This window comes from Carassius carassius, chromosome 24 (genome assembly GCF_963082965.1).
Source record: "Carassius carassius chromosome 24, fCarCar2.1, whole genome shotgun sequence".
NCBI lineage: Eukaryota > Metazoa > Chordata > Actinopteri > Cypriniformes > Cyprinidae > Carassius > Carassius carassius.
Window position 1 is genome coordinate 10,880,648 of NC_081778.1, and position 12,404 is coordinate 10,893,051.

At 37.7% G+C, this 12,404-nt stretch overlaps 1 protein-coding gene across 1 annotated transcript in view; it reads right to left on the reverse strand.

Moving 5' to 3' along the window:
• Positions 1 to 11,932, reverse strand: part of LOC132102782 (syndecan-2-A-like) — a 32,681-nt gene extending 20,749 nt beyond the window's left edge. The window contains exon 1 of the mRNA XM_059507429.1: positions 11,618 to 11,932. Coding sequence (XP_059363412.1) covers positions 11,618 to 11,677 — 60 coding nt within the window. The 5' untranslated portion in view covers positions 11,678 to 11,932. The remainder of the gene's footprint in view (positions 1 to 11,617) is intronic.
• Positions 11,933 to 12,404: the final 472 nt, after the last annotated feature.

Sequence of the window (12,404 nt, forward strand, 5' to 3'; positions counted from 1 at the left end):
TATACTGTGTGAATATGAGAATGGTCCAGGGTCTTTCCAAAGGACTAAGAGCTCATGACCTGGTCTATGTACAGTTTTAAAGTTACATTCTTGCAACATGTAATAACAATGAAGCAATTTTAAGACATTTCCCAAAGGCATCTCTGAATTCCAAAGTAATTGGATTTCCAGAGTTCTCTTTAATGATCGTACACTTCATTAAAGTGAATTTACTGAGCGTTAGACTAACCACTAATCAGTCTATTCAACTCGTAATTAACATCATGTGGAGCACCTGAAGTTATTGCCTGGCTGTACGTTTTAACAACCTTTAGAAAGTCATGGCATACTGTCTTTCAGTAACATAAAACCTCATACCTCGTTTTCCCATTTCTCCACACAGTATGTCCCATTGTGTCAGTGCACACCTGGGGCTCATGTGGGTTCTTATTTGACAGTCGTCTGGGGAGCTCAGGTAACCCATTGGGTCATGAAGTGCACACCTGGTTATTCAGACCACTGATTTACAGCACAAAACACACCTGAGCTCTCACATACAGTAAATCCGTTCACATGAGCGGACAATGAAATCTGAGAACTGATACAGCGACTTAAATCAGACAGAAGGGTAAATCAGTACATACTGTAGTATAAATCAGTTATGAGATCAGATGTCGTGGGGTCAAAGACAAAAGAGTGTCCACATTAAAGAAAATTTTTAAGAAACTTAAAATTCATCTTCATTGTACTTCTCATTTAGTTTTTATCAAAGGACTGAATCAGTGTTAATCAATGTAACATTTTAATAAAAAAAAAAAAAAAATGCAGTTGGTGCAAAAACATGGCTTGACATCATGCAGTTGATCAGCACCTTTAAAAAAGACAAATCTGAGCCATGAGCCTCTCTCATTTTGAGCAGCGTTCCTCTGTCTGTGCTGCTGGAGGCCGGCCAAACCCTTTCCCTCTGGAGGGATAACCAGGCTCAAATTTACTGCTTACTTCTAAAAACTGAGCAGACATTGGTGGAGTCTTTTGTGGACTTTTCTCTGTGCTATTACAAAGAAACACCGTCACACAGTCAATATCAAGACAATCTTTCATGAATCTTGCAGACTGTAAACTGTTTTCCGCATTCCTATCTATTATCTAAAAGGGGAAAGTAATATGCAGGTATTTATCAGTTATTTATTTATAATTATTATTTTTTTTTACAACTAATGACTTAATCTTAATTTAATTTAATTTCTAACAATTTACTGGTTCTTTGGGAAAGATTATATGGAAATCTCAGAACAAGCTTGAAAAATCCATCAGTTCACATAAAAACCAACCTCAAAATACATTATAAAATGTCAAACGCTTGGCCCAGCAAAGAGGCTGGTTTCTAAAAATATACCTCAAACTCCAAACACACTTTGCTTTGGTAGATAAACGTAGAGTGTGGAGAGAAAGAGGGAGAGTGAGGATGTGAGAGATCAAGCACTATGTCAGCTTAAACTCTGATCGGCCACATGAAAGCCTCACTATCTAGGGTATCTTTGCGTGGTCATGCCCTTGGCCTGCAGGGTGCTTTCAGCTAAATAAGGTTCACCAAAACAAATCTAAAGGCAAAAAAGCGACTGTGTAACATCACAGAACCCAGAGGCCTATGGTCTACCAATTTTAGACTTACTCTGTGGTTGTACCATATGTTAAATATTTCCCAAAGTTCCTTCAGAGGCTGAAATTCTGTGTGATCAGATTCTCACTATGTGGACTTGACATGTTAAAATGTCTCCAGATGAATGATGCTCAAAAAAGAAAAGGCCTAAAACACAATGAAGCCAAAACCGACCATATTAGCTTTCATAATGCAGGTTCCTGGTCTTATTATGACCTTTATGAAGTTTATTTTTACAATCTTTTATCAAAATGTACAGTAACAACTTTCTTTTCCTCTAAAACAACTTTCCTTTACCGCTGACATCACCTGGTCGCGTGTACTATTTGATAATGAATAACCAAATAGATGTTTTGACATCATTTGAGCAAATGCACAAATGTTCCTTTCTGGTATGGAATGTCCATCTTTCAGAATAAAAAAAAACCCTACATTTTTTATTGAATATGCAATTCCAACTTAGAAAACATGACACAAGTGAAACGGGTTGCAAATGTTTCATGTATTTTTTTTTTTTCAGTGATGTTGCTCATAAAGGGTGTTGCTGGCAATCTAAAGGAGGCAGGTTTTAAAGAATCCTCTGTGCAGATGACAGATTTCCAAATATAGCTTGAAATATATGGTAATATGCATATTAAGAGTCCTTAACAGCTGTTATACATTGATGATGCATCTTTTGCTATGCAGTGCATATCTGATCATCAAGCTTTAAACACACACACACACAGTTTTTCTTTCAGGGTCTTTTGGGTGAGTGGATTTTTTGTGTTATAGTTAATAAGCCTCTTAAAATATCAGATATCATCTCAAGCGTAGTCCAACTCCCCAAAAACGCATTTGCGACCATAAATATTAAAATGCGAGTGAAGTTTTTGCTGAGATCGCCACTGGCGACTAGGCCCATGTGTTTACATGCTATCTCTTAAAAAATTGCATGTAATGACTTTTTTCCTGATTGTTTTGCATTCACATATTTTGTTATGTTCGCGCATTGAGAAAATGCGCATCAAAGTTTTAGTGGGAAAAAGAGTTTTAAACAGTCCTCATCTGCCGCGCAGCAGCGCTGACACACACCTGATAAACGCGCGAGAGAGAGAAATGATGGAGACTTGAAGAGAAAGTGCAGAAAAACAGCGTCTATTTCGTTCATAACTTGAACAAACTACAACAGGTAAAGCTGTCATCTGTGTGGATATTGGCAATATCCTTAACAGTTCTCGTTTATAATCATAAGGCTTCTTCTTAACAAGATCTTAGTCCATGCTGTGTTCTGTTAATGGATGAACTTCATTATTTGAAGTGCACTTGCCGTCCAGTAATCGCAAAAAGCTTTGTGCTTTGTTAATTTTTAATTTACAAAGTATCAGCTTTAAAATTATTCAAAATTCATATCAAAATTCAAACAATAAATACAGTTTTGGTGCTCATTAAGGGGCCGTTCACATATCGCGCCTAAAAACGCATGGAAAACGCTAGGCGCGCCGCTTTCTGATTTTTTTCCAAACGCCTTCGGGCTCTTGTGCTCCTGAGGCGTCTGCCGTTGCTAAGCAACCGTGACCTGCTCTCTCCATAAAGACGCGTAAATTTCAGCAAAGGATAAATGGATTTGCAGCACTAAAAATCACTTGCAGTAGCTCTGTTACTAAATTTATTTAAAAATGGCTATCCATATACAGCTATGATCAGCTGTTCCTTCATCTTGGCTGGACTTTCAACGTTGGTACTGGAAAGGATTAAGCTGATTGGTTGGTTCTTGTCACATGACCCGCGGTATGCTTGCAGGATACTGAAAAGTTGAGATGTTTTTAACTCGATGCGGTGCGGGCGCACCTGGAAAAAAACGAGCGCGTCGCTTCCATTATGAGCACGCACACATACCGCGCGCCTACATTTGAAATAACGAACTTGAGCGTGCAAAAGACGGGACATGTGAACGGCAGGTATGTACTCTTTAATACTAGAGTACATAATGAACATGAATTAACATCAAAAGGGAGGCTATTTTATAAGAGATTTTACAGTACAACACTTTCAAACTGCGGAAAACGTGTAAAGCTTGTAAACATTGCAACGTAATATTAACCTCAGTAACCTTTCGGTGTCCATAAGCTCATCAGTCAGCTAGAAAAATAACTATAAAGAGGAGCATTTTGCTATATTTATGAGCTATTGAATTTTAATATTTTTACTTAACCTGTTGTCTACATCAGTGATCCTCACTATTTTTTTCACAAGAGCCACATTGGCAGAGCAAAATCAAAAGGCGAGCCACTTTTACGACAACATACTAAGTCACCTTTGCAAATGTGCATTTCTACATATAAATTGGACATCCCACAAAAAAGAAATAACACGGCCAATACATTCTCGTTTAAGAACAGATTTACTTTAATAGTGGGATGAGCGAAAGCTGGCATGCATGTCAAACAAAATGCCCCCAAAAAAAAAAAAATCTCTATGTTTTCAGTGCTGATGCATTCATGTAACATTTAAGGGCACCTAAAAGCTGTCACAACGAACCGGCAAAATTAATGATTATGAATATGTAAAATATAGCAGAAGACATTTAATTTTTTTATGTCTGTCGGCTAGAAATAGCCTATCCTGACTCGTGATCTTCGCAGTAGTGAACGCGCCTGAGAGAAATGCACATTTCATACGGGAGGGAGAGCAGTCTGTTTTCTTTCGTTTTGAATTGTTTTGTTTAAAAGTAGACATTTCAAGCTTTATATATAGCATATTTGTCGGGTCTGTGAGGCAAGTAGGCTATACGCTGAGTTTCAGTTCATTCATGAGACAAACTCCAGGTTCACACCGGCTTCTTCGTAAGGCTATACGCTGAGTTTCGGTTCATTCATGAGACAAACTCCAGGTTCACACCGGCTTCTTCGTATCGTGGTTATCTATTTTCTATTTAGGCCAACTTCTTATTAAATCCAGACAATTGGTTGATGAAACCTTGATTAAAATTAAGATACAATTAATACAATACGAAATCAAATTTAAAGACAGGCTTTGTGCTTTCTGTTTGAGGTCTCAGTGAAAGTTTTAAAGCAGTCTTAGTGCCGCTGTCAGAGCGCTCACGTCCGTAACGGAGAACTGTCCCGTCCATAAGATTTTTTTTTTTTTTTTTATACATTTCTAAATAAATGCGACTTATAGTCCAGTGCGAGGCTAGGCCTACATGTTTTTTCTTCTTCATGGCGCATTTTTTGACTGAGGCGTGATAAGCTACACCTGTATGAATTCTCATTTTACTTTTTGAACTCCATTATTGAGCCGAGTTTTGCTTGAAAATAGTCTACTGTTGATGACTGTGCAAGACTAATGGATTCAGGGTCAGGCTTGAATAAGCATGCTTCAGACTCGTGGTGTGAGCAGAGCGAAATTGGAGCGGGAAATGCGATGCTCCGTCCACCGTCCTTTTGAAATTGCCGCTCTGCGCTCTGTCCAAGATCCGCCCGCTCGCGCTCCCCGCTCGCTCCCGCCTCACATGCTCTGAAGGCAAGTGGCAGTGTGATACTGTAAGCTACTATGCGAGCCGACAGTTATAGCTTGACGAGCCGCATGCGGCTCGTGAGCCGCGCAATGAGTAACTGTGGTCTACATGATTCAACTCCTCCTATAAAATTTAATTTTACTAGGCTAATTAAGAAAATCAGACTGAAAGTGTGAAAGACATGCACTCTTAAAAATAAAGGAGCTTAAAAGGTTCTTCACAGAACAATATTGGTTCCACAAAGAACCATTTAGTCAAAGGCTCTTTGAAGAACAATCTCTTTCTGACCTTTTCATAATCTGTTATTGTCTTCAAATGTTAAAGGTTCTTTATGAAACCATTTAGACAGGAAAAAAAGGTTCTTCTATGGTTTCATGAAGCACTTTTATTTTTAAGAGAGTATGACAACATTTACAGGATGCATTTTTGGGTCGGACCCCAAACTATACTCAGGGGCCAAGTGATGCTTTTGGTCCATGATATTGGTACAGATTTTGTGTAATAAACAACGCATGACTGTATGTTTCAAGTTGGAAAAGACATTTAGCTGCCACTTTAAGTGAACCTTCATTCCCAGGTCATCTACAAGATGGATTAAAATGCTGATAAAGTCAAGAAATGATGAGACATAAACACGTCAGTATGATTAAAAAGTTAAAATGTAAAATAAATAATTGAAATAAAACGCATAAAACATGTTTATTCTGTGGCACCTAAAAAAATAATTTGGCACCTAAGTTTTTTTCTTATAGGAGCCAATGGCTCCTTACTCGATTTTTTTGTTTGGAGCCCTGCATGAGCAAATGGCTAAATGCCCCATAACCCAGCTGTTCTCACACTTCCTCTGTTTACGGCTTTCACTGCTAGTATTTGCTGAAACACAAGCTACTCCCACGGAGAGAGCACAGGAACATCTGCATCTTGTGCGTAAAACATCTGGCATGGATGTTTCTGCATTCTGGACAAAAGAAGCACATCCATCTATGGGATTTAAGCAGGGCTGGGGACTCTCACGTCGACGCATACCTCCAAAGAACTGCAGACAGTGGCCTAATCTGTCTGCAGGCTCTGCTATGTCAACTCACTGGCATGCCATGGACAGAAACACCTTTGGGACCATAAATCACTTCAGGACAATATGCTATCTGGATTTATCAGATGAGCTCTGACAAATACAGGCACAAAAAACATCACTTTCATTTGAACCGACTGACATATGTTCCATCTCCTTATTGCTGCTGATACAAGCGTAATTCTTAAAACCGTATGATCAAATACTTTTATAAATTGCAAACTATTACACCTACACAGCACTGACTGACAACGCTCCAGATTTAGAACTGCGAGTGGAACCCACATAAATCTGTTGACAGACATGCACAGACAGCAAATTTACCCAGTGTTACATGTCTATTACACATTTCTGTACACACTGAATACAGATGTGTTTCCGAAAGCACACCCACAACAGATGAGAATACCACATGCCTCTGGCAGACACGCTGCTCTTTTCAGATGCTAAATTGGTCTTCAGTAAGGATAAACAGCACTTGGACTGTTGGCGCATTTCCTACAATGTTCTTTTAGCTTGTACATTAATATATCACGACATTGTGACAGAATAATGTTCCAAACCGTGCAATTATCAATTACAGCTTTTGTACTGGTAACCTCATTGCAGATATTCATGTATTCATATACGCTATAATAATGTAAATTGACTGTAATTAAAATGAGCCTAAATCAAAGAGGCCAGAACGCTGGTGTAAACTCTAAACTGACCTCTCTAGGTTTATTAAGGGTTCTTTTAGTTTGCACTGTGGGGTTTTAGTGCTACTTGTTATTCACACTATCAGACCACACAGCCCACCACCTCTGTACAAAGTTTCCTCTCTCCCTCTCTCTGTCTGTTTTTCTCACTTGTTCCTTCCCCAGCTATGTATTCTTTTCACTACTAAAAATGTATAAGCAAGGCTGGACAGACAGACCAACCAACAGACAGATAGATAGACAGACAGATAGCTAAAATTATATATATATAAAGAGAGAGAGAGAGAGAGATTTTTCTCTCAATCCAATACAAAACTCTGCTTCTCTTACCCCACAAAAGCTTTCCCTCAAAAATATACCATTTGCTAAGCTAATTGAGGGGTTCAGAATTTCAGAACAGACTTCATTAGATTCCATTCTCTTATGGTTTCCACACACATACACACATACACTGTTTGACAACATCCCTGTTTCACGACTTCCTCTGCCCAGGATTGTATATGCTATCAGCCCACAAATATTGTTCAGATACTGGCTTTACTAGAAGTGCACACAGGTGTTCTGAGTGGGAGTCTGTTTATGGTCATGAATGAGGCATCAGCACAGTCATACGTCTGTCATAACATGTTGTCTTGGCAATGGATGTGGTTTATGTTTGGTTACATCATGTTACGATGACATTATTTTGTGGAACAGCACAACAAGAAAGGTCACTCGCATAATCTGTCATCAACACTTAGTCACTTAATATTACACCAGTGCTGTTTGCAATAGAGGTGGCTGATTTTTTAAAAATTAATTATTTAAAGGAGCTATGTGGAGGTTTTTACTTCTTTAAAAAATCTTTAAGATAGAGTTTTCATTTGTACATGTATGAGCCAACCATGATGTAAAAAAAGAATGACACCTCGACTGTCCACCACGGTTGCCTATATCAGCCAGTAGGCTCAATTGTGTGTGGAGGAGTCAGGCCCGAATTGGCGCGAAAATTCACAAAATGTGACGTCATGCGCGTTCTCGTCTACTTGGGCTTACAACCGTATGGCACGCCAGCCATTATAGTAAGCAGCGGCAATAGTGTTTTCAAATGGACTCTGCGGATGGAAAGAAGCGACCAGCCTCCAGCACAATTCAGACACCCACGGACAATCCCCGTAAGTAAAAAAAAAAAAAAGAGCGTGCGCACTGAGAACAAGCATGAGACTAGCTGCAGTTCCTCTAACGGCCACTGGTGTCAGTAACGGTTAGAAATTTCAGAACCTACGCAATGCCCCTTTAATAGTAATTGGTGCAGTTTGTTACTTTGAGGGCTTGAGGCTTCCCATTATGAGAAGGCTCACTGTTAAGAAATTGAAACATGAAATACATTCAAAATTGAATGAAAAGAAAGGAAACATTAAATGAAAACCAGTGAGGAGCCCCTTAGTATCATTTTCATATTAATTTCATGACCTCTAATCTAATCAGGAAATAACCCTTTAACTTCTCATTTCAATGAAAACATATTGAGGTAAAGAATTCCTATACCACTTAGAGTGCAGAAATAAGATGTCGCCTTTAGAAACTGATTGGCTCATACTTAAATATGGTTGTTCATATTTATTCACCATGAATGATTAGCACTGATAAAACTGTAGATGGTGCAACTTGTTTGAACTCACGGTCAAAACAAAGAGTTTGTAAAACCATCGCTTAAAGGCTTAAAATGAGAGAGAAAGACCTTATTTCAGGATGTTCTGAAACAGGCGGGCAGTTGCTTTACTTGCACAACAAATCAATTAACAATGAACAAGCACAGCCAGCACAAAGGCTTTTAACAACCTTTAAATGTCTTTCTGTAAAATTACACTGTGATGGCTTGATGGGCTTCATCACAGTTGAAAGTTAAAGGTGATTAACATACAAATCTGTGTCTTCAAGCAACCTGCAAATTGCTTGACAGCACTTTGAAAGCAGTGTTGCTATCGGAAATCAATGTACTGCGTTGCTTTGCAGTCTAAAGCCTGTTCACACATACACCGTCTGCAGTGTGTATGCAGTCTGTGTGCATTATGTATGTGGTGCAGAAGTAGAACAACAAACACAAACAAAACATTTGTCCATTATTTTGATTTCAAATCATGTAAAAAAAATACTAATAATAAAAGCTTTTTTTAGCATTGTGATACTCTATTATAACAGTACAGTGACAGTGATCTATAGACATTAGTTTAAACTCAATAAATAAAAAACTGCATTTGACTTCTAGGTTTGTATATTAAGTTGCCCAAACAAGCCGCAAAAACATTTAAACACAACAATTAGCCTACTTTTCTTGTTGGGCTATCACAAACATTGCCACTGACAGAAACAGTCGATTCTTGTGCCTTTTCTTTATTACAAGCAATCCCATGGGTCTTAAGGAACTTTGTTTTTCTGCCTCTGTGAAAGTGCATATATTATGTTGCCTTGTTTATCTAAAAGTGCACTTTTTCTTGTTTTAAACCTAGCCAAAAAGCCACGTGTTGACTGTGAAACACAGTAGGCTTTAACTGTATCAATTTATTTTGAAATTACTGCATTTCCGTGTCAACCCTATTCATTTTTAACGCAAACAATGCGCTGTCACTTTAATTCAGTGCATGCAGCACAGAAAAAATAGACTCTGTACGTAAACGATCGCTGCACTGCTGCAGACGCACCTCAACCACATGCAGTGTGAACGCTCTAATCCGTAAACATGGGTTAGTAAAAAAATACGCAACGCATACGCACTCCAGACTGAGTATGTGTGAAACAGGCCTGTCCACTGTGTTTCACAGTCAACACGTGGCTTTTTGGCTAGGTTTAAAACAAGAAAAAGTGCACTTTTAGATAGACAAGGCAATCAACATATGCACTTGTGGAGGCAGAAAAACAAAGTTCTTTAAGACCCGCGGGATCGCTTGTGATAAAGATTTAAATGCAAAAGGCACAAGAGCTGACTGTTACTGTCAGTGGTGAGTTTTAATTTTAAATATTTGTGATAGCTTAACAAGAATAATAGGCTTGATGTTGTGTTTAAATGTGTTGCAGCTTGGTTGAGCAAGTCAAATGCATGAATAATATGTTTTATAGCTATTTATTGAGTTTAACTTTAAACCATGTAGTATAAAAACAGGTTTAAACGAATGTCTATGAAACATTGTTACTGTACTGAGATAAGAGAATCACAATGCTGAAAAAAACATTTTCAGTGGGTCATTCCTGTTATACAGGCACTTTTATGTCTCAATAAGTTATTTAATCATACTTTCTCTAAAATGAGTCACATATTTATAAGATATGGCTTAAATTGTGTATTTAGGTCTTCTTTGTCACTTAAACAGAAAGAATGGAAATTATAAATAATATTTTGTATTTTACACACCTTTTTACTGATATATAAATTCATTTTTATTATGTCCTCAGTGCAAAGTAATCAACTTCCACAAGAAATATAAACCATGAAATGATTAAAAAAAAAAAATCAAAATATGTTTTAATTATGTTATAGACTAGGCTGAACACCCTCTAATCATACATATAAATCATGTGAAAATATAGTAATTATTTTTACAATTTTCTTCAATTGCCGTGTCCCTGAAGTCATTTTCCACCCTGTTAGTACATACTTTCTCGCCTTCCAAAACCGACTGCAATTTCATTGTTCTAATTTTTAAGAAGTGACATAATTTATTTTTCCCCCTGGAATTCAGCTGTACAAACTGAAGTAAGCTTCAACTTTCCCTCCTAACTTTTTTTGTTTTGTTTTATGAAATGTTATCCTGATTGTCCCACCCTTAAAGTTCGAGCCTGTTAGGCTATATTATGGAGAATGTTTGTCCTATCAAAAATCAGACATAGTTATAAAAGTTATGTTAATCTGTAGAAGGTTAGCTAGCTAAATGTTGATTACTCAATGAGCTATGGCTAACTTAGCACAAGATTTTCCACCCTGTTAGACATGTCATTATAAATAATAATTCGACAGCAACAATAAATGTTTGGCATACTTTGTCTTATTTTGTGAGGTGAGGAGCACTAACAGCTATGTTTTTGAGCAAAAATGTTTATAATTTACAACCCTATTGGCAAAAAGTATACCTGTTCTTAATAATTAAGAAATATTCTATTCATCAATAATTGTTTTGTTATTGTTTTTAAAATAAAAAATAATTTGATGACATAAGGGACATATACTATCCAAGAAAAGCTCATTATTGTTTAACATTTACATTTTTAACATGTTGTCATAACTATTGTCATGTCCCTAACAGAGTGGAATATTTTCATGGCCAATTTTCAGAACAATCTACCCATAATGAATTTTTAGAGCATTAAAAAATGGCTGAGAAACCTTCAAGTTCTCTCAGGAGGAGATCAGGTTTCCTCAAGGCTGACTAAAATGTGTCTCTGGAGGACGGTCCAGTGACATGAAACTTCAAGTGAATCCTCTTAGAAGTATTGTGCACATGTCTCAGGGATCTCTTAAAAATAAAAAATCTTCCAGCCGTTTGCGCAGCCCTGTAAAATGATGAGCATCTGATAACATTCATATCACTATATGATCATGATGGGACCAAGCTGTCACACTTGCTGAACCAAAAGATGCATTACACAACATATATGTCCATCAAAACAACACTGCGCGGTGTGTTTCACAAAAGTAGATTTGCGCAAATATCAACATTAACTCTGCTCAAACTCACCTTGTCGCCGGACAAGCAGACAGCTGCTGAAAGTGTCAGGAATATCCAAATGTTCCTCATTATTCCTCAAGAAGTCTTTTGCGAAGAACTCGTGGGATGGCACTCGTCTGCGATCCTCAAACCAACTGCTGTCTTCGTTCTTTTACTAAAACACATACGCAAGATCCTGCTGAAGAGATAGAGATACACCTGATCAAACTTCTCTTTTGTCTTTCCGAAAGGGAACAACTGCTGAGAGAGTGTTGATGCGATGTTAAAATCTCGGGTCCATGCGAGGCAGCGCGACTCTGCTCGGACGGAGATGACGAGAGAGAGAGAGAGAGAGAGAGAGAGACGGGGAGGATTTTTGCGTCACAGTTTACGAACACTTGGACCAGTAAAGAGGTTTTGTCTAAAATTAAGTAATCTAACAAGTGAGCATCATTTTGTCGGAATTTCCGGTCGATGTGTGGTCTATGTGTGAAGCTTATTTGGCCTCGAGACAGACGAGCGTCAGTGTTGGTAGTTGGTCCGATAGTAGTCGCTGCTATTTTATTATTATTATTTTTTTCTGGTCCAGGAAAAACAGCTTCAAACTGCTATGACAAGCTGGTAACAAGTTAGTTGCTTGTCTAGAAGGGTGCTTAACCTTTTTGACTACAAGAACACCTTTGTTTGAGGCAGTCAAATGAGCCTTTTGTCAACTTACGTAGTCTACATCTGATCAAATTTAAATACAAAAATAAAAGTAGTTAAATATTATACCGGGTTTTTTATTATTATTATTATTATTATTATTATTCATATT